The sequence below is a fragment of the Strix aluco genome, chromosome 3, assembly GCF_031877795.1.
Source record: "Strix aluco isolate bStrAlu1 chromosome 3, bStrAlu1.hap1, whole genome shotgun sequence".
In the NCBI taxonomy this organism is placed as follows: domain Eukaryota; kingdom Metazoa; phylum Chordata; class Aves; order Strigiformes; family Strigidae; genus Strix; species Strix aluco.
Window position 1 is genome coordinate 73,396,709 of NC_133933.1, and position 20,447 is coordinate 73,417,155.

Sequence of the window (20,447 nt, forward strand, 5' to 3'; positions counted from 1 at the left end):
CACTCAGGGGATGTTACCTGCAAAGGGGTCAGCGCAAGCTGTTTAAAAGTAGAATAACAGTGATTTGCTGAATACCTGTTTGATACAATTTCTGTAAATTTACATCAAACAAGCATTCTCGTAGCAGACACCTGGTAGCAAAATCTGCTGTCTAAAGCACAGAAAATAATCAGGACATATACAAGTCTGGTCTTCCATGCGTATATGTATTAGGTACATTTATCAGATACACTTCAAAATGATTTGTTGATATTTCAAATTAGACAAAATTGATCAAATCTGTTTCCATACGCTACGATTTTACTTTTAAAAAATTTCTTTAAAGGAAAAAGGTTTTGGGAGAGACAGGGAAAGAAAGATGAAAAACTCTAGGCAGTGAATGCATATTCTAAATAGCATTGAATCCTTTTATAAGTCATTTATTTCACAAATAGCATACACATTCAAACACAGAATCATCTTAATTTCCTGATCCAGAATATATGCTCTGTCCCACGTAGATTCTTCAGTAGATTTAAGCTACATTCTCAGAGTAATCAATAAGCTTTTCTACACAGATGCTTTTCTGCTGAGTAAACTAACTCTGAGCTCGTCAGAGGCTTCCTTCCAAGTAAATTATCTGATACTCCCAGTGATGCAGACAAGCTCAGAATTAAAAGTACTGACCCAGTAACAAAAGGAGAGCACATTATAATCAGTCTTTTATCCTGTGGTGTGTGCTGGCAGACAAGAACTGAAGAAATGATCATGAAAAATTCAGAAATACAATTCCACTGGTCCTAATTCTCCTTTGAACAAATTCTCTAAGATTGTAAATGTGTACGAAAATACACTGGAGATTAATAAAAAAAAAAATCCCACTGCCTAATTCCTGAAACAGTGTTTTCTTCTTACTTTAGGTATATGAAAGCAATATAACTTTGTGGATGCAGGTGGGGAAATAAGAGAAAATTAACATTTGCAATAGGCACATCACATTTTATGTCGGGTCCTTTTAGCCTTAGCAGTACCAATTGCTGAAAGTCTCCTGTTGAGGACTCCGTTTTACAAACCACAGGTTAGAAGGCAGATGCCAAGTAATGCTCTATTCTTTCAGATAACAGTCTATCAACAATTACTTTTTCCCAACACAAATACTTTGATTTTATGTTCCTAAGCCACAAAATATCTTACAGACTACTGACCTGACCTAACAAGTTCTAAAACTGCCAAGTGAAATAGCTCATTCTACGAAGGTGCTTGTTTCTGTTTTCACTGACTAGAAAGGCAGCCTACAGGGAGCAACTTAGATCAGGGTACCAAGTCTCTAGAAACCTAGAGTAAGATAAGTGAAATCAATCACATGCACAGTGCTGAATGACAACAAGGGCTAAAACATCGCAACAGTGACAGAATGAGCACAAATAACAATTATAGAAAGGCAGAAAGACTGGGTATGTCTGGTTTATTTCTTCTGGTGGAATACAAAGACCACCAAAAAGACTGTTTTCACTGGGTCTCCTTTCTCCTCAGACCTGCTCTCTGTTCCTGGACACAGCAAGATTGCAATGCTCTTATTTCACTGAGGTCTCATTCTCTAGATTAACTAGTTTAATAGCTCTGTCATTCTCTTGCTGTCAGCGGACATACTCTCATATAAACTAGAGTGGGATGAGAACCTAAAATAGACATTAATGATGCTTCAAGTCAAACTGTAAGCACGTAGCTTTTTGGGAAGTGTTACTTACGAAAAAAAAAAATCAAATATTCTAATGCCTGTGGGCTTGTATCTCTCTCTCTATATATATAGATATATGGGCATTTCTTAAAATGCCTACATTATTGCATACAAGACTTTAGGCATTTTCCTAATAGAGAAGTTTCCTAAACCATTCAGCCCAAGTGAAATTTTGCTGATGACTAAATGAAGCCAAGACTTGACTTCCAGGTCTAAAAGGTCCTTGGTAGCAGAACTTATTTATGTACAGGTTGACTGTACACAGTAAAATACTTTGCAGATATCCTTCTGAACTAATTTTTTGAAGGCGACATCTTGAAGTTAATTTTATTCATGGGCATGTTTAGCTTTATGAAAACACATCCCCATGTCTTACCCTTCTGCAGGTTCTTCATGCTGTATAACACTGTTAAGAGAATAGTCCCAAATAGCCCATGCAGCAAATGCATTTAACTTTAATTGAGAAACATTAAGAGTCCCCTATGTATTTCTGAACATTACATTGGTCAGAACACACCTGAGAATTGGTTGAAATGACACTGATTTTGGCATTCCAACTAATATTGTGTTTTCTCTGTAAATCCCATAAGCCCAACAACCTCCCCAGTATTTCCACTACCAAGGAAGACATAGAGACTGCATTTATGTTCCTAATGCTTTTGACGTTACATAACAGCATAAATCCAGCTAAGACTGTTATGCAACTGGTGTTTTTTCAGCACCAACTTCAGCAAAAATGACCTTTGACATGAAGCCCTCCTCCCTTCGGCAAAGCTGAAGAAAAGCTTTAAGGAACAACAAAATAACAAAAGTTAAAATGCAGTACAACATGCAATACCTGTCAGCAGAGACAAGAAACAGTAATTTGCATCCTAGCAGAGCTCAGTGATGGCTGAAAAATAAAGCCCACCTCATCCCTGCCTCTCCACCATTATACGTATCACTATGCCTTCTTCATAAATAAATGATCTTTCCACAGAGCACATTGCCTTCCTATAGTTAGCTATGCTCCGTATTGATATACAGCACAGTATTTTGGTTCAGATATTTTTATCATAGTTATGTTGTATTTACCGCAGTCATTTGATACCTTGCCAAATGCACTAGTAACTGACCTCCTCAACATATTCTCTCTGACCTCCAGGAATATTCTCAGTTCTATTAATAATCTGAGACAGCAGTTTTCATACCCTCATGTAACACACACCAGTTTGCAGTTTTGTTTTAATGCACTGAACAGCTTACAGAATCTTCAGAAACCTTTAAGAGTAGAAATAAAGTTGGATATTCCAGTTAAGACCTACTAACATTTATTCCTTAGAAAAAGCGCTGTACGTATGGCTTAGGTCCTCCTATTGTCCCAACATGCTAAATCATCTACAATACCTGCATGCTCTCGTCCTTTGAGCAGCCATGGCTGGCAATTGTTAGGGAAGTACTGACCACCCAGCTCATCGGGACAGGTGACAGCATCTCAACAGGCAGTCAGACATTGGCTGAAATAAGGTCAGTGACCCTGAACCTTAAGGCAGAAATGCTCCAGCAGAAACAAACTCAGAGAATTTAGGACACAGAGATTCAAGAAATACCATCTTCCATCCAACCCACAGCATGCATTTTCACACAAACACATCATTACGCTCTATGTCTTTCTTACACTAATACAAATTCACCATAACCTCCCTGAGTTTAACAGCATTATGCCAGATGCCCAGGAGCATTAGTAAAAGTAGAAAAGCTACTTGATCTGTGCAACTAGAGTAGGAATTCCTTCTCCGGTTTTGTGGCATCTAAACATACTCCGTAGCACAGAAGAACTGCTGGTAGTGGCTAACAAGGATCACATTCCATTCTTTTCACCTAGCACTTAACAGTAAATATTTATAATATATTTCACAGACAATAAGGATTAAACAAATAGGGTATGTGAATTGCTGTCACAATCATACACTTGTAAACAAAACTCACCTGTGTCATTTTGAACATTACCTTTTATATGACATTAACCTAAGAATTTAATCCATCAACTTCCAATTATAATTTAGTTTTAAAATAGGATATTTCTTTAAAAGAAGCAATTGTTTATAAAACTCATTACAAGAGGTTATCATAAGATATGCTGATATTGCAGTTATATTCTGATAATATGCCCAAAACATTTAAAAGAAGCTTTAAAGATAACTCACATCTCCAGTACTGTAACATACTAATTAGGCAAAGTAGATTTGCAGCATATTTTGACTGAATTTTCACCTGACAGTTTCATATATGCATTTAGGTTGTATTATCATATGACAACCAGGTCTCACTAGCTGATTTTTACAGCCAGTGAAAGCAAATGAAAGAAGATACTGTTTCATAAAACACAAGGTGTGAAGGAAATAGCACTTCATAGAGAGTATAGCCATGCAGCAGACATATAGAGAGGTCAGAGAACTAGACATTTAAATGATCAACATCATCTGCAGGATAAGACAGGATAATCATACAGCATGCTGTTTGATCTCATCTCAACTCAGTACAGAATTGCCCTTCACATGGCGGAGTTAAATCTAACCTTACTTCACATGGACTGCTAGCAGAAGTAGGCCACAAATATAATATTCACATTTTGCATAGCAAGCTGCACATTCTGTAAAATTAGTACATCTGCTAATTAGTACATCTTCATTCAGTATTGTGCCTCTCAATCAATGCTTGCTGTCAAACTTAATCCATTTGAGAAACACTCTTCTGTGATAAAGCTTGCATAAGATGCAACAAAATGCAAACAATTAACAACAAAACCATACAGTAGAGCAGAGCCTGGTAGCACAAGCCATGCCCTATGGAGCTTGCTGCTTTTTAGTTTTCAAACCATTAGCCAGCTTACAAATGACATTTTTGGAATCAATGTAAAGCATCTGGGTCTCTGAGAAACTCTCAGCTAGAAAATTGTTGATTTTCTGTGAAAAACAGGGCTCAGGATTGACTAAATTATGTTAATGCTCAAACAAAATAAATGCATATATGAATGGCAGATAACATGTACATAAGGCACTCTCTAAGAGCATTCATATTGCCATTTTGCCCACAAATGAACTCTACAGTGTTGTGGGATTGTTTTGGTTTTTTTTTTAGTGCTTCCCTGAAACTCATTCCAACTTCAAAAACAAACAATGGCAGGTGCACTTTTTTAGACATTCTTCCCTTTGCCAGGTATGTTAAGAATTAATTGGAACTGTGCTGGCACTTGGATGGGTACATATGCCTAAAAAGGAAAAATGATGCAAAGGAAGTATACCCCAAGTAGTTCTTCTCCCACAGAGAGTGGAAAGGCAGAGCTGAGGGAACCGAACCTCTGCAGGCTGAAGAGGACCTGCCTGCAGCCAGAAATCTGTGAGCAGCACATTGAAGATGACTCTTGCACTGGCTGAAGAGAATCACAGGTCAGGAAAGGTGCCAGACAAAGGTAACAAATATTCTGTGCTGTACTGCACTGTAATCTTCAAAAACGTGGGAAAAAGGGGGATATAATTCTGTGAAAGCACTATTTGTGCAATGCAGCACAGAACAGGGGTAAAACAATTAGTTGTGGTATGGTTAATCTCCAGGTAGAAAAGTCACAATATGTTGGCTTAAGCACTGATGAGTTTAAGACATTCCAAGACAAAACTTCACAGTTCATCATCTCTTAAACTATGACAATAACACTGTGGGCTCTGTACTGTACACTAGATCAACAAAATTATGCAGATTAAACATATTCCAGTCTCCCTTTTCCTTTCTTCCCCTTCCTTTTTCCTCTTCCTCCCTTTCCTTCCTTCCTTCCTTCCCCCTTTCTTCTTTCCTTTTCCCTTCCCTTTCTTTTCCTTTCCTTCTTTCTCTTTCCTTTTGCTTAATTTCTGCTCTTCCTTTTCATTTCTCCCTTTCCTTCTCTTTTCCTTCGCTTTACACTGACCCTTTCCTGGATATTTTTAATCCTGGTCATTGCAGAGATTCCAATTCACATTCAGGCCTCCACTCCTCTCCTTACAGTTAGACATACATACAGATAACTATAATATACATGTATATATTTTCTAGTGCCCAATGATAATTACAGTGGGCTTTCTCCTGGGAAACTAACACTGTATTCATTGATCCAGAACAGATCACCTGACCTTGCTGGGGAACTTCCATTAACTGAAGGTTCTGGTGTAAAAATGTGGACATACACCTTTTAGAAAAGCAACAATGAGAACAGACTAAGTTAACTCCTCGAAGTCCTTTCTCCAACCATATTATTCCACCCTTCCAAACTCAAGGCCAGAAATGCATGCGGAAAAGGAGTAAAAAAATTATCTTTGAAGAAGCCATTAACATTGCCTGATCTGACCCAAAGGACACAAAGTCAGTGGAAGTGAGAGGCTCCCTTCCATATAGCGCAGGCTTACACACAGGTAATGTGCTTGCTAAAGCCAACATGCAATTTCTTCACTTACACAACTGCTACATTTACTTGCAAATTTAGTGAAGAAAAAAATGTCAGAAGGTGATTACACATTGCAATGAACAGAAACACCCACATTTCTTTTACTACCATGCATAACAAGTACGTGTGTGGGAACACAGTATGCTGAATTCCTAAAAGTCACAGTAGGACTGTGCTTGTCCACAAATTATATCTGACTTCCCGAGAAAATTCTGAACCTCTGGAACACATTACTATATATTTAGTTATACTAATGAAGACTGCAGGTACCATAGATTGTAAGTCTAAAACACATGCAGCCCAACTATTACTTTCTATTTTCTCATCACCTGGCAGAAATTTGAACTACAAAACGCTAAGTTCCCACTATTTTTGGAAACCCATACAATTGTCCTCAGGTTCCCTATCAGCAGAACCAAGCTTGCTCACATAACTTTCAACCAGTAGTCAACTAAGAGATATTTATTCTGCCTCTGGAGGGAAAGGCCAAGCGCACATTGAATGCTCTTGTCCCAAATCTCAGGTAAGTATTACATGTAAGACCAGAGCAATATTGAAACCTTCCTAAAACGGCTTCAAAACACAGACACCACCTGAGAAAGTCTCAGGCACTGTCTAGGAGACATGCTGTTCAGAGCTAGCACTTACAATTCTCTTGATTCTGGCCTCTGAATCATAAGATTTTACCTTTCTACAACAAGTGACAATTTTTGACAGTGAGGGCAAAAGATGAAAAGTCATTCTGAAAACAGATCTGTGAGATTCGTATCCTAGATGGCAGTCTTGCATGGGTCCACTTTCCATCACATCAAAGCCTTCCCCAACCCCTGGCTGGAATCACTAAGTATATGGGCTTTTGAGACATTTCAGCTGATTTCACTACTACAGCCCTCAAGGACAGAATGGTTTTTCTTTAAGTTTTTAGCTATTCTAATAATTTTTTTGCCATGGCGGAACTGCTGCTGCTAACAGTGGTCTGAACATCTGGAGTATTGGTTTTTAAGGCGGTTAGTAGTAAAACCAACCATTTTTATCTTCCTAGCTCTATCTCTGTAGTTATAAAACTATTCCATCTATGGGTTGAAAGGTTTTCCTGTTTAAAATAGAGGAGGCATATGCCTTCTAACAGTTGCTAACATTTCAAAAAAGAATGACAAAGGAGCTTCTGGGAACTATTAGGCTGGAGTGAGGTTATTGGTGGGTAATTTTACAGATACAACTGTTTCTTAGAAAGTCAGTAGTACCAAAATATCTCCTGAGAGGACACTATAATGCCCTACCATTTTTTTCCAGAGTACAGAAGAGCACTAAATTAAAAGCTGAGGGACAGACAAAGCTGTTACAATACAGACAAAGATGGTTACAATATCTATGCTTAGTAAAGGCCAAGGTAGATCTATGTCCTTAGTGCTTCATGTGAGGGACTGGTGAGGATGATACACTGACCCTTGTAACTTTCTCCATACATAATGCAATGCAATTCTGTAACTGCACTGAAGAATACTATTACTTGGGACCTTGACTGTCTGAAAAAAATGGGGCAGTCTCAGGAAGTTCAACAAAGGGAAATGCAGAGTACTGCAGTTTGGGATTAATAACCGCATGCACCAGTAGAGGCTGGGGATCAACCAGCTGGAAAGCAGCCTTGCAGAAAAAGACCTGGGGTCTTGGTAGACAACAAGTTGAACATGAGTCAGCAATGTGCCCTCACAGCAAAGGTGGCGGACGGTATCCTGGGCTGCATTAGGAAGAGTGATTACAGGTCGAGGGAGGTGACCCTTCCCCTCTACTCAGCTCTGGTTATGGGCACACCAGGAGTGCTGGGTCCTGTTCTGCGCTCCCCAGTACGGAGCAGACACGGACATAGTGGAGCAAGTCCAGTGAAGGGCCATAAAGATGTCTAAGGGATTGGAGCATCTCTTATATGAGGAAAGGCTGAGAAAGCTGGGACTGGTCATCCTACAGAAAAGAAGGCTCATGTGAGGATCTCTTCAATAACCTGATGAAAGGGAGTAGAGAAGATAGAGGCAAACTCTTCTCAGTGGTATCTACTGAAAGTGCAAGAGACAAAGGGCACATATTGAATGCAAGAAACATTTAAACAAAGAAAAAGGTTTTTCACAGTAAGGGCAATTGAACACTGGAACAGGTTGCCCAGAGAGGCTGTAGAGTCTCCATCCTTGGAGATACTCAAAACCTGACAGGACATAGTCCTGAACACCCTCCTTTAGCTGACCCTGCTCTGAAAGGGGGAGTTGAACTAGTCAGTCTCCTGACAATGATGTCAACCTCAACTATTCTGTGATTCTGTATGAAACTAGGTTAGTCTTTATAGAAGCTATCTTCTTACCTTAATGCACTATGCAGTGAAAATCTTAAGGAAGGAAGGCTAAAGAGTGCTGTGGGCATTTCACTGAAGCACCACCACACAGTTTTAACTAAGTAAACATACTGCATTCAGGTTACATAAAACCTTTCCTTTGTAGCGAAATGTTAATTAGAAAAGCTCAGTTATGGTCTTTGTAAATATCCCTGTGAAGACACTTTTAATCATTTCTTAAACTAAAACAAACAACCTTGAAATCCACCAACATTACCCAGCTTCTAGCATCTAAATAAGAATGAATTACCTATATTTAAAATATAAATAAAAAACCTGCATTGCTAGAAGCTATCTGAATATCCACCCATCTACCCATCTCTATTCACTAGAAACCTGATCTTTAAAAAGGTGTGTGGGGGAAGTCATTCCAGTTGAATGCCTTACCACCATGAAAACAAATTAAACTTGAGGCAATCATTTGCTCTATAGTTACTGATATCCTCTATAGTAGAACCTCCTGCCCTCCCTAACATATAGATTATACTAAAAATCAGTGCACTAAAGAATAGCAGAGGAAATGAACAAGGAACTTGAAAAATGCCTTATGATTCTGGCCATCATAATAAGTGAAGGACTTCCAGGTGTATTTCATACAAGGCTGAAAAATGCAAACAACATTACAGGTTTTCTTTATAGAAAAAAACAAAGCTGATAAAAAAAAAAAGCTGGTTTTATACCAAAAAAAAAAAGCTGTGCAAATGTAATGTCTTACTAGAGGTAGTTACATTGCTTTTGCATACCTTAAAGCATGAATTAATGACAAGGAAATAGATTTTGTACAGAACTGTATGTTGAGCCTGACATAATCTTCAATCTATGGAGGACATCAGTACATCGACCTCCAGCTCTAGCTTTCCTCAATTTGAAAACTATGAGTGTTTTTTTTTTCCTTTTTAATCATAGCAATCCTTTAACAAATATTTCTGACATGCACATGTCAAGCACACTCAGGCTAACTCCTAAGCTACCTGTGGCCAACCATTTAAAATGTAAAAGCTTAAAAATAGTCAGAATCTCAAGTTTAAACTTAGTCATTCCAGGTGCCATCCATCCTGTGAGTTAGGTCACAAGTCTTAACTAGTTGTTCAGACAAGGCTTGTTATTTTTGAAACTCATATTAAATAAAAAGTAGCAGCTACCATACTGATAAAGTATCCTAAGTCTCTCTATCCTTGTAGAAAATGTCAACATTGTGAAGGGAAAATGAAAAGCTGTCTTGGAATTTGCTACCACATTTCAAGTAAAACCAAAAGTTTTTGTTTCAAAATTTTGGTAGTGTCTCCCAGTAACTCTAGTTCAGGTGGCTTGCACCCCACCTCTCTTCTAAAGCTCAGTGTCTCTAGACTGTCTATTCTCCTAGCACATGCCAGACATCCTCACTGAGACAGCACGTTAATGACATGGCATAAGAAATAGGAGCTAGCTGAGAAACTGTCCAAAAGTTAGAGACAGAAGACATACAAACTACATTTCCTGTTAAGGGGTTGATGCCTTATTTGACTTCTCATTAAAATACAAAAAATTATTATTTTAATGTAAAAATGTACATTTTTACATATTTTTTCCAAGTCTCTGTCAGGGCCTTGAGTGCACCAAGAGGCACTGCAAACTCTTCCCCTCCACTCCCATGGGTTTCTCTGCCTAGACTCAAGGCTAGTTCTGACACAGCACAACTGTGTAACCTTAGGTAAGACTGTGGTGACAGTGCTGTGCAAGAAAGAGTTGGGAGAAGCCTTGTAAGGCACATCTCCCCTTCACTTAGGAGCTACACTAGAGCTTAGACTGCATTTAAACCCTTGGTCCTTGCCTGAATTACGTTTCTGGTGTGCCTGTATCTGGCCAGGTATCTCACTGATCTTGACTCACAGATTTGACTTCCCTGCTTGACCTTGGACCTGGCTCCTCACTACAGACTCACCTGGAGATGTAAACTCTTGGACTGACCCTGTTTACTGTCACTGGACCTGCTCTGCTCTCTTTGTTCAGGTACTGTGGGACTGCTCCTTCATGGGTGATGCCACTGCCCTGCCTGCCTTGCTGGCAACTCCCAGCTCAGCTCTGTTGTGGAGCAGCTCATTCTTGCTTCTCCTTAAGTGTCAAATTCAGTCGTCAATTGAAAAGAAAAAAAACAAAAGTAATTTTTCAGACAGCACTTGATGAAAGGTGGGTGGTTCTTTCTACCAATGTGTCCTGGTTTAGCCAGGATAGGGTTAAGTTTCCCCAGCAGTGGGGGGGAAGCTCTAGCCGGGTTATTCATATATCATGCTGAAGTCACATCCTGGCGCGAGGGCGGGAAGAATCGGTGATCGTGTGGGTTGGCGCAGTCGGTTCTCTCTTTGCTGTATCGGTATATACTTTGCTCTGTTCATTGGTATCACTGTTATTGTTATTGTTTGTTGTGTTGCTGTTGCTCTGTGTATTAAACCTTTTCTTATCTCAGTCTCGGGGCTTTGTATTTCACTCCCTTTGTGGGGGAGGGGCAGCGGCCGTGTGGTCTCAGACCCCGGCAGGGATTAAACCACCACACAATGTTTCTATTAATTCAGCCAAAAAAGTTTTAGAGGAACATAGTACATTCGTCTGTTAAGTATAAAGATCAGTATGAAGCTGAGACCAGCCCCTCACTAATCATCATGTCCTTCCTAGAGCTTTCGAATTCATAGCTTTATTCTCCATCTCTCTCAGTGATGCTCCATCAGAGCTACAGAGCAAAAAGTGTTTGAAGCTTGCAAGTAACAGTACCTATCCTGGGTTTGAACATTTTTGCAGCAGATTCAGGATAAGTCTTATTGCTATGTCCATATGTCCTTCCTTATGTGAGACAAAAGGCCTGCACCAGTGGTTCTTGGCAGCAAGCTGCAGCCCAAATAATCTCTCCCCCCTGCTTCCTCATCCAAGAACTGGTGCATTTTTAAAAGGCACCCTCCTGGAAGGCAGCAACTGACTTGGACAACAGAATTACACACTATAACTGGTCTGGTTCAAGACAAAAAAAAAAAATTCAAGTTAAAACCATTTCAACAACAGCAGTAGAGTAACAGTGCTTCATATTTATGGAGTACGTTTCACTCTGGGAACCTAAAGCTGCTTACGTTTTACTGAATTCTTGTGAACTACTCACATTCTGCACAGTAGTAAACCAAGGCTGTGAGAGGCTTCAGGGACTTGCCTAAGAACACACTGCTGGAAAATAACAAAAAACTTGACATACACAGGATTTACGACAGCCTCAAAGATGGTACAGTTACTCCAAAAATTTTTTGTTGTTTCTTTTGGACAACCAAAAGCAGGAATTAAACAGAGTCAAACATCAACTGATCCTGCCAGTATTCTTTATAATTTAGATGATGGTACTGGTTTTTTTTAAACAGTTGCTAATGTTTTTGGGGATGTTTTTGGTTGCTTGCGTTTTTTTCATTGTCTCTCTTGAAGTTGAAAAATATAATACATTGAGATTAAAAGAAGGTTCTCTCTCCGCAGTAAGGACTCTGTAAGAATGCGTCATGAAGCAGGAAGATAACCCTCTCAGAGCCACAACAGTTTTAGCTGCTGTGATTTTGCAAGGGTGAGGTACAACTCAGCAGCAAAGCATGTTGCCGCTGTGGAAGGGTTTTTTTCAGGTCTCCTTGCTCTGAGAAGCTTGTCATGTTTGTCCCTGCCATCTACTCCTCCTGGCAGGTATTTCAATTGCTAAATTTCATACCAGGGCTCATCAAGACAATAACCCCAACAGGCTACACATATAAAGATGAATTTGTGCAAGGTGTGTACTCACGCAGAAGTTGTCTGCATATCATGCCAGCTTTTGCTGAAGTTCTGCTTCAGTTCATTCATCAGACTTATGCCAAGCTTTTGTTTAATTTCAACCAGGTGCTTTTCTTTGGCTGCTAGCACTTGCCGCAAAGTTGAAATTTCATCCTCCAGCTGAGAGAAACAAAGAGGGAGAAGAAAGGAGTTAGCCTGTTCCCACAGAAGGATAAGCAAATAGGATGTTAAGAGATTAAATGAATCTCACATAAACTTGCATTTTTTGTAGGTGACTAGAGAGACAAAGAGGCTCAAGGGCTTGTGGAGATCACAAAAACATGTCCAGAACAGAGTCAACACCGCAATAATGTCTCAAACTATGTCACCTATGCGCACCATCATACACATGCATGTGACAAGAGAGAATTCTCCAGTAAGGAAGTGACTATTGAGCGACTTGACCAAGATCTGCCTTAGGGCATTAGGAGTCTCAAACATCAGTTTTTCATTCACTTAGTAAAATGGGAATGGGCAGAACAAGAGAAGACTGGATAATTCAGGCAAATATCTCTCTTCAAATGTACAGGGTTTTAACTTCACATTTGTAGCTTTTTAGTCTTCCACTCATGAAAAAAATAGATGCAAATTCTTAGGAGCAGGTTAAAAAAAATAAATCACATGACAACATATGACTTGACAGTATCATAAAAAGTTACGTTCTTGTCACATGAGTTTTAGCTATATATTTTAGGCCCTACGTATTTCAAAATAGTAACATAAAAATATATAGCAGATGGACTGTTAACTTGAGTGAACAGGTCCTCCACAAAGCACAGAAGCATTCAGAAGACACAGCAGATTAGTCTTTTCAGAGCTCCTAGTCATTCACCAAACTGTGCAAATTCAGGTTGTAAAGATGCCATTCAGTCCGAACAGAGGGATATAATTCTCCCTGAAGTGGACATTGTTTGAAACATTTAAACCAAGCCAGTGTTTTAGCAAGGCAAGGACAAGGACACTTGACTTAGAGGACTGACCGCTGAATCAGCCTGCCCCTGGCGCAGGATCCCCGCCTTGGGCAGCACTCCTGCCAGCATGGGTTTGCCTTCTTCATCCGGAAGCCTCCCAAGCCAATCAATTATACAAGCAGCACTCAGAGGTACTGAAGCTAACAAGGGCAAGTGACACCAGAGCAGCTGCCTTTCACTTCAGGTTTAGAAATTCCCTTACCAACTGTGTTCCTTCCTCCATATGTTAATAGGATAACATATGGTAATGTATCTGATTACCATATGTTAAGTTCCCTGGAACCACAGTCTCCCTGTGATTTAACTCCATAGGCTGCAGGGAATGAGGCAAGCACCAGCTGAATCAGTTGCTGACCTCCAGGGCTCTATTTAGGATGTCAATACCAGCATTATTTTTATTTTACACACGTATGCATCCTGCTTCCCTGTAAAACTGGCTGCAAGCTCACTGTTCTTAGACAAGTCTTACCCCTGAATCCCCCAGCTATTAGTTTCTCTTTTGTCACTACATGCTATCTAAATTATTCAAGCAGCTCAGGAATTAAGCAACAAGACTATGAACACAAAGCAAAATCATGACCTCAGTGGAACAGGTATCAGTATTCACCAATGCCTGTGATAGCAACACTTTGCTGTTCAAATACGTAACAATGCAGAATTGTTTTATTCCTTCCCATGTCCTTTATGCCCCATTATACTCCTAATCTGCAAATGAAACACTGTCAAGAGGAAGTATGAGTTTCCATTCTGAGAGGATAACTGGTTAAATGCTTACCAAAAGAAGAATTCACAAATGTCGGCATTCCTCAGATTAAGTTCAGAGCTCCCTTTAGTTGTTTCCCACCCACAGCAAACCCCTCAGTGCACAAGTCTGCCTGAGTAACACTGCTAAAGAACTTAAACCAGTATCAATATGCTTACATGTACTTAAATATTAATGCTTTCCATATGGGCTAGCACTAGGTTTATCATTAGGTACCTAGATATGCAAACATTTGAGGGCTTCTATTAAAATTACTTTCCATGTGTTCTGTTGAATGGACATCTAAAGCTGTAAAGCCCTAAGCAAGCATTAACCATGTGCTCAATGGCATATATGAACAACATTTCTGACTGTATTAAAAATAATAAAGTATTTTTCTTTAGAGATCAGTTTTGAATTGACAAAAATCTTCCTCAAGTTCCATCATTTTAAATTAATGTTAGATACAAAGCCTCCCTTCAAATGTTCAGATATCAGTCATTGAAGACTGTGAAGTAGGTAGAAAGGATTAGGGACTTACAGTAGGATCTTGAAAAGCATTTAGGCAGGTTACATACCAAACTCCCACTGAAGTCAGGCATCACCTGCTTAGGCATGTTTGAAAAGTCCAGTCATAAATGCAGACTCCATTATGAAACTAGGGCTTAAGCCAACAGAAATACAAGCTTCTAGTCCTCATGTTTCCTTTCCCTCTAAGTGCAACAGAGTCAGAAGAATATAGATGCATCATATAAGGACAAAGCTTCCTTCTCCCTTTTTGTGGGTTTAGGAATCAGAGTTAATAGCTGGTTTTTCTTTCCTCTATTACTGTGTGGGACATGTAAAGGCAAGGAGAGGAGCTGACCACCTGAGACGTTATGATTACCATGATTAACTAACATGACTAACACATAAATCACACAAAGGTGAGACCCCAGGAAAAAATCCACCATTACAGAGAGATCTCTCTGAAATCTGGGACTGACTAATAATATGGAAGGAGGACAGTGACACAAACCCAAAAAATTATTTTCCCCTGTTTAACCTTTTTTGATTATTTTAGGGCAAATTGTTTGTTTTAGAGGGTTGGTCATCCTTTTAAGATGGTGGTATGCCTGAAAAAAGCCACCCCAGTAATTCTTCAACATAACCTTTACGATTTTTTCCAGTAGATACTTACAAAACAGCTCATAAAAAAATTCAGTAAAACGGAGCATTAAACTACTATTAATAAAAAAAATATGTCAGTTGGTATTATCTATATTCTGAGATAAACATAGTACTATGTAAAATGTGGAGGTGGAAAGATTCAGCTATCGGTTGGAGTAACACTGATGAATGGGTTGAATGGTAAGCTGAATAGTAAATTGAGTATTTATTATGCTTGTTTTAAGGATCAAGCCAGTAAGAATTAAAATATTAAGGGGCCCCAACAGAAAAAAGAAGCCAGTATAGTTAAATGTATGCTTCTAAGTTACATTAAGCATCCTTTTTCCCTACCACTACATCACCCAAATGTGTAGTGGCCTGGCCTGGCTGTTTGCACAGCCCTCCTCACCAGAGGAACCTAAACCAGGTAAAAGCCATCACAGAAAAGGCCTATTTTTAAACCAGATCCGTTCCTAGATCCGGTGCAGAGAGGTGCACAAGTACCTGTGAGGGCACAGCACAGGGGACAGGAACAAGTGGCTGGAGATGGAGAAGAGAGGAAGGAAGTGATCAATTAAAGCAGCACATGCAGTACACCCATGTTCTGTGATATGTACCACAGACATACATCACTACTGAAAGGAAGGCAGACATGGCTGTTTAGGAGTGAGAACTACCTGAGGGACAGGCTTTGTCAGGTATGTTTAAAGAAATAAGAAGCGAGTTATGCAATCAACACCAGCAGTATGATAACATACTGACAAGAACTTGAGAAGGAGGTGGCAACATCAGCAAAGCCAGCAGAAAAGCTCAGGCCATGGTCCCCTGACAGGGAGGTCTCAGAGCCGGTGCTGTCCCAAGGAATTCCCACTGGCCCCCGTGAGCTGGTACACCTCTCTGCAATTGCACCACCACAATTGTCAAAAACAGCCAGGAGGCACGCAGGTGAAAACAGTAGGGGTAGAAACTTTGAAAGGGCACTGCCACAGAACATCTCACATCGTGGAACCACAGCTTGGAAATACCTTGGATTCTCAGGGCAGGCTCCCACACTTCACCACAGGTACCACTGTGGCAGCCAGCCTGCAGCATGCATCTGTCTGCCTGTGCTAGAACTGAACATCAACTCTCTGCATAGCTATATCCTTTAAGAAAAGCTGGAAAACATGTAACAGACAAAAACTGTAATAAGGAAGGGCCAGCTCTATCACTGGTAGGAAGAGCAACTGTAAGAGGGTACTTGATAACAGAAAGAAGTTCACTTTGTGAGGAAGAAAATAATGTTTTCCTTCATTTCACTGGCTTTCAGAAAGAAACCACAAGACTACATCTTGTCTATACCGTTCTTTCTTTGTGTCTTCTGACATAAAAAGGATTATGTGAAAGTTACAGCAAACATACAGAAAAACTGTCACTCAATGAAGCCAATCCATGGGACCCTTAAATTTTGATTGGCTATTCTATTGACTAAACTAGTGATTGTTTTTGAATTGTTACCCCTTTTCAAAGTTGCTGAGTATTGTAACACGTATACTAAAAATGCATAAAATATTTGTAAGGACATGTGAGCACCTTACTACAGTGGCCTTTAAGGAAAGTTGTAACTGTGAACAGAATAACATAGTACAAAAAATAACAGGCACTTCACCTCTGCACCAATCATATAGCTCAAATTTTACACCTCCAGGCTGAGTACCTGTTGATTTATAAGTTTTTCCTTGGGTGAATAGCACCCAAACACATCAGGGACACCCATAAATAAAATTATTTTCCTTGGGTGAATAGCATCCAAACACACCAGGGACACTCATAAATAAAATCAGTTTGCAGAAAAAGGTACTCGCATCTTTCCTCAAACTGGGAATAAACATTCAGTTACACACATAGCTGAACCCAGAACCTGTCCATCAGCTAGAAAGCTTGTAGATCAAATCAGATAGCTGCTTTTGTGAAGGTATGGGAGGGGGAAGACAGCAAGGAGTAAATGACAACTTTGATGACCGTAAGGGAAGGACAACTGACAGCAGTGAGTGAGATAGCTCAAAACCTCAGCCCCCATCATGACTCGAGTCATTGTACCATGCTCCTCACACTAAGGGAGGAAGGGGGAAAAAAATAAATCTGTTCTGATAACAAGCTTCTGGCCTTATGTAAAGTTTTCAGGCTACAATTTTCTGCTATTATTCCAAAGTGTCAGACTGACCTCTATTTATTCAAATGACTGTTAGAAGTTTCTGTGTTACTCATTTTACTTGCACTGTAGAAATTCCAAGGCTCAATTAGAGTCAGAGCCCTGCTGTGTTAGCCAGACTACAAATACAAGAACAGTTAGCCCACGCTCTGAAAAGCTTCTAGTACAAAGAGACTACTAGCAGGGGAATAGGAGGATACAAAAAACCTGTCAGAAAAACAGTAGTGGTAGTTCCCCTCCCAATGTCAGGGAGGGAAGGAGGAAGAGGAAGAAGACAGAGATACACAACAGAGAGATGGAACATACTTTTTCTGTTTAAATACATGCAAAATAGCTCCCCATTATATCATCTATTAAGTGACTGCAGCATGAAGGAAGATTTGAACATTTCAGAACAATAAGAAGAAAGGTACTTGTTCCTACAGGCTCAAACAGGTATTACCTAACACATAAGCACATGGAAGAAAACAAAACTACCACTGGTGGAGCCAAGGGGACTTGAAAGTAAGGACTAACAGCTTTTCAAAAGGAAACATCAGCCAGTGCCCACAGAGGTTTCTTTTCGAAGGAGTCAAGGTCTTACATGGTTTTTACAGTCTTTTCTAAGAATCATAAGCCTCATTTAAGTTTAAACTTTGTTCTCTCTAAATTCAAGTTTCCCAAACCTTTCTTAGCGTAATTATCAGTTTTATTTTGTTTTTAAGCATAAACTGTATGCCAGTAATCTGCTGCGAGCAATTCAGAAAATAATTTCTAGGTCAGCCAAGATCATAACATTTGAAAGGCAATCTCTCACTTCTGTGTTTGTACATGAATTAAAGCATTTCTGCCATGAGCAACTAAGAACTCTCTGCTCCCACAGGAATCAGCAAGCAGGAAGGATGTCCAGGAACTCTTGAGATTAATTCTCTTGAGAAAGGCGTATCATTCTCAGATGGTTGCAGGAAGTTCTTTTTTTAATTCCCTGTTTCCATCTGCCTCTTAAGTCCCTTTCATGAGAAAAGAGAAGAGAATCACAGAATGGTAAAGGTTGGAAGGGACCTCTGGAGGTCGTCTGGTCCAACTCCCCTGCCCAAGCAGGGCCACACACAGCCAGTTGCCCAGGACTGTGCCTAGACAGCTTTTGAATATCTCCAAGGATAGAGGCTCCACAACCTCTCTGGGCAACCGGTACCAGTGCTCAGTCACACTTACAGTAAAAACATATTTCCTGATGTTCAGAGGGAACCTCCTGTGTGCACCCATTGCCTCTGGTCCTGACGAAAAGCTAATAATGAACATCCCAACTCCTATTTCATCACTATGTGATGAACTGAACATGTAACGTTTCAGCTTCCTTCTTATTATTTATAGATGTGACAGGATCAGCAAAGAAAAAAGAATTAACTAGCAACTCAAACACAAGGCTTGATAAAACATTAAAGCTAAAACTCAATCTTTTGGGTTTTGTTTCATTAGAAAATCTTAAATCAGCACTGAAAGTAAATGACTTGAGAGTCATTAAGAATGTGACTTCTTAGAGTATTTAACATTACAACTTAATATTTAAATATTTCTGTTGTATGAATGACAGGGATCAATCTCTGCAAAAGAACTGTCCTCTGGATGTTCCCATTCTGTGTGTAATAGCAGCAAATGCTTCACAGAGCACTACGGAACAATTACAAAAGAATACTTTTTCCCTGGCCAGTTTACGCTTTGAGGGTATCTGCTCACAGTCCTAAATTCTGGGTTTCCTACTATTCAAATGGGTTGTTATTTTATTCTTGCTCTGTCTCCAACCTTCTGTCATAAAAATTCATTTTTTCAATTAAGATAAAAATAACTCCCCCCTTTCATACAGCTGTAATTTCTGTTATGTGTCTCATATTTAAAATAAGTAAGCTCTCACTTTTTCCCATTCTCTCATTTTCCATTTTGGAATTTCAATTCTGTTTCTGTGGTATTCAGTAGCAGTAATTAAAACTGAATCCACCCTCCCATTGTAGACCAAATCTAGACAATCTCGTTAATCTTTGTAATAAAAAGACCACACGGTTCACACCTTTTTCCTCCCATCTCCTTGTTATTATTTTTAAACTTCTTCATGCTGTCATGCATCTCCTTAAGTTCTTTAATTAAGAAAGCAAAAAATAGAAACCAAAAATATAACCCTTTCCAAACACATCAGTGCCAAAGGAAACAAAAATGTGGTGAAATTAGTGTGCTCAGCAGCAGCAGCTTTTCCTCTGAGCACCACACTTTTCCATCAGGTGTCACAACCACTGTAACAACAATACCATAGATCTAATAAGAACATCTTTCATTCTTTCTAAGGAAAGGTTTATAAATAAAGACACGTCTTGCCTAAAACAGTAAGGTATATTTAACTTTCTCTCTACAATCATCAAGTAGAAGGATATTTAATCTTCAAAAATATTTAAGGAAATTAATTGCTTCACATTATTATAGCCTAGAATAATTTTACTGAAATGGAAGAGCATACCTTTATGATGTGTACTTCATCCTAAAATTACCATCTTCCAGTTTAAGGAAGTAGAAACAGTAACAGTCACAGAAATTCAAATTCATTACCTTGGCTAGCTCAATCTTTAACTCTTCTTTTTCTTCTTCAGAAATCACATTGGTGAAATCAACATCAGTGACCACATCTTCATCTGCTTCATGCAAAGACTGGGTTTCCAACAGGCCTTAAAGAGTTAAAAGGTCAAGACAACCGTTATCAATTATTTCAGCTATGATACTGACCTCCCCTAAAATCTAAGAATGATACAATATTCACCCACTACGAAAAAAACAAAGAGAAACAAACCAACCTCTTCTTGCTAAAGGTCATTTGGATTCTGCTCCTCTTTGCTTCTGAAAAGCTATTGGAAGTATCAGATGGTAATGTCTGCACAGAAGCAATTTAATATGTGAAATAACCACTCATTCCCAGAAAGCTGTCACCTTGGACCCCACTAGTCCCTGATGAGGCATTTCCCTGACTCTAACAAGACAGAAGAAAAAAAGAAAAAAAAGAAAGTTTTTTCTTCAA

The 20,447-nt window shown here is 39.3% G+C and overlaps 1 protein-coding gene across 3 annotated transcripts in view; it reads right to left on the reverse strand.

Moving 5' to 3' along the window:
* TPD52L1 (TPD52 like 1) overlaps window positions 1–20,447 on the reverse strand; it is a 58,259-nt gene that overhangs the window by 18,151 nt on the left and 19,661 nt on the right. For all 3 annotated transcript variants that reach the window (XM_074819197.1, XM_074819195.1, XM_074819198.1), the window contains exons 2-3: window positions 19,985–20,100; window positions 12,329–12,477 (exon numbers count right to left, since the gene is read on the reverse strand). In XM_074819197.1, the coding sequence (XP_074675298.1) occupies window positions 12,329–12,477; window positions 19,985–20,100 (265 nt within the window). The remainder of the gene's footprint in view (window positions 1–12,328; window positions 12,478–19,984; window positions 20,101–20,447) is intronic.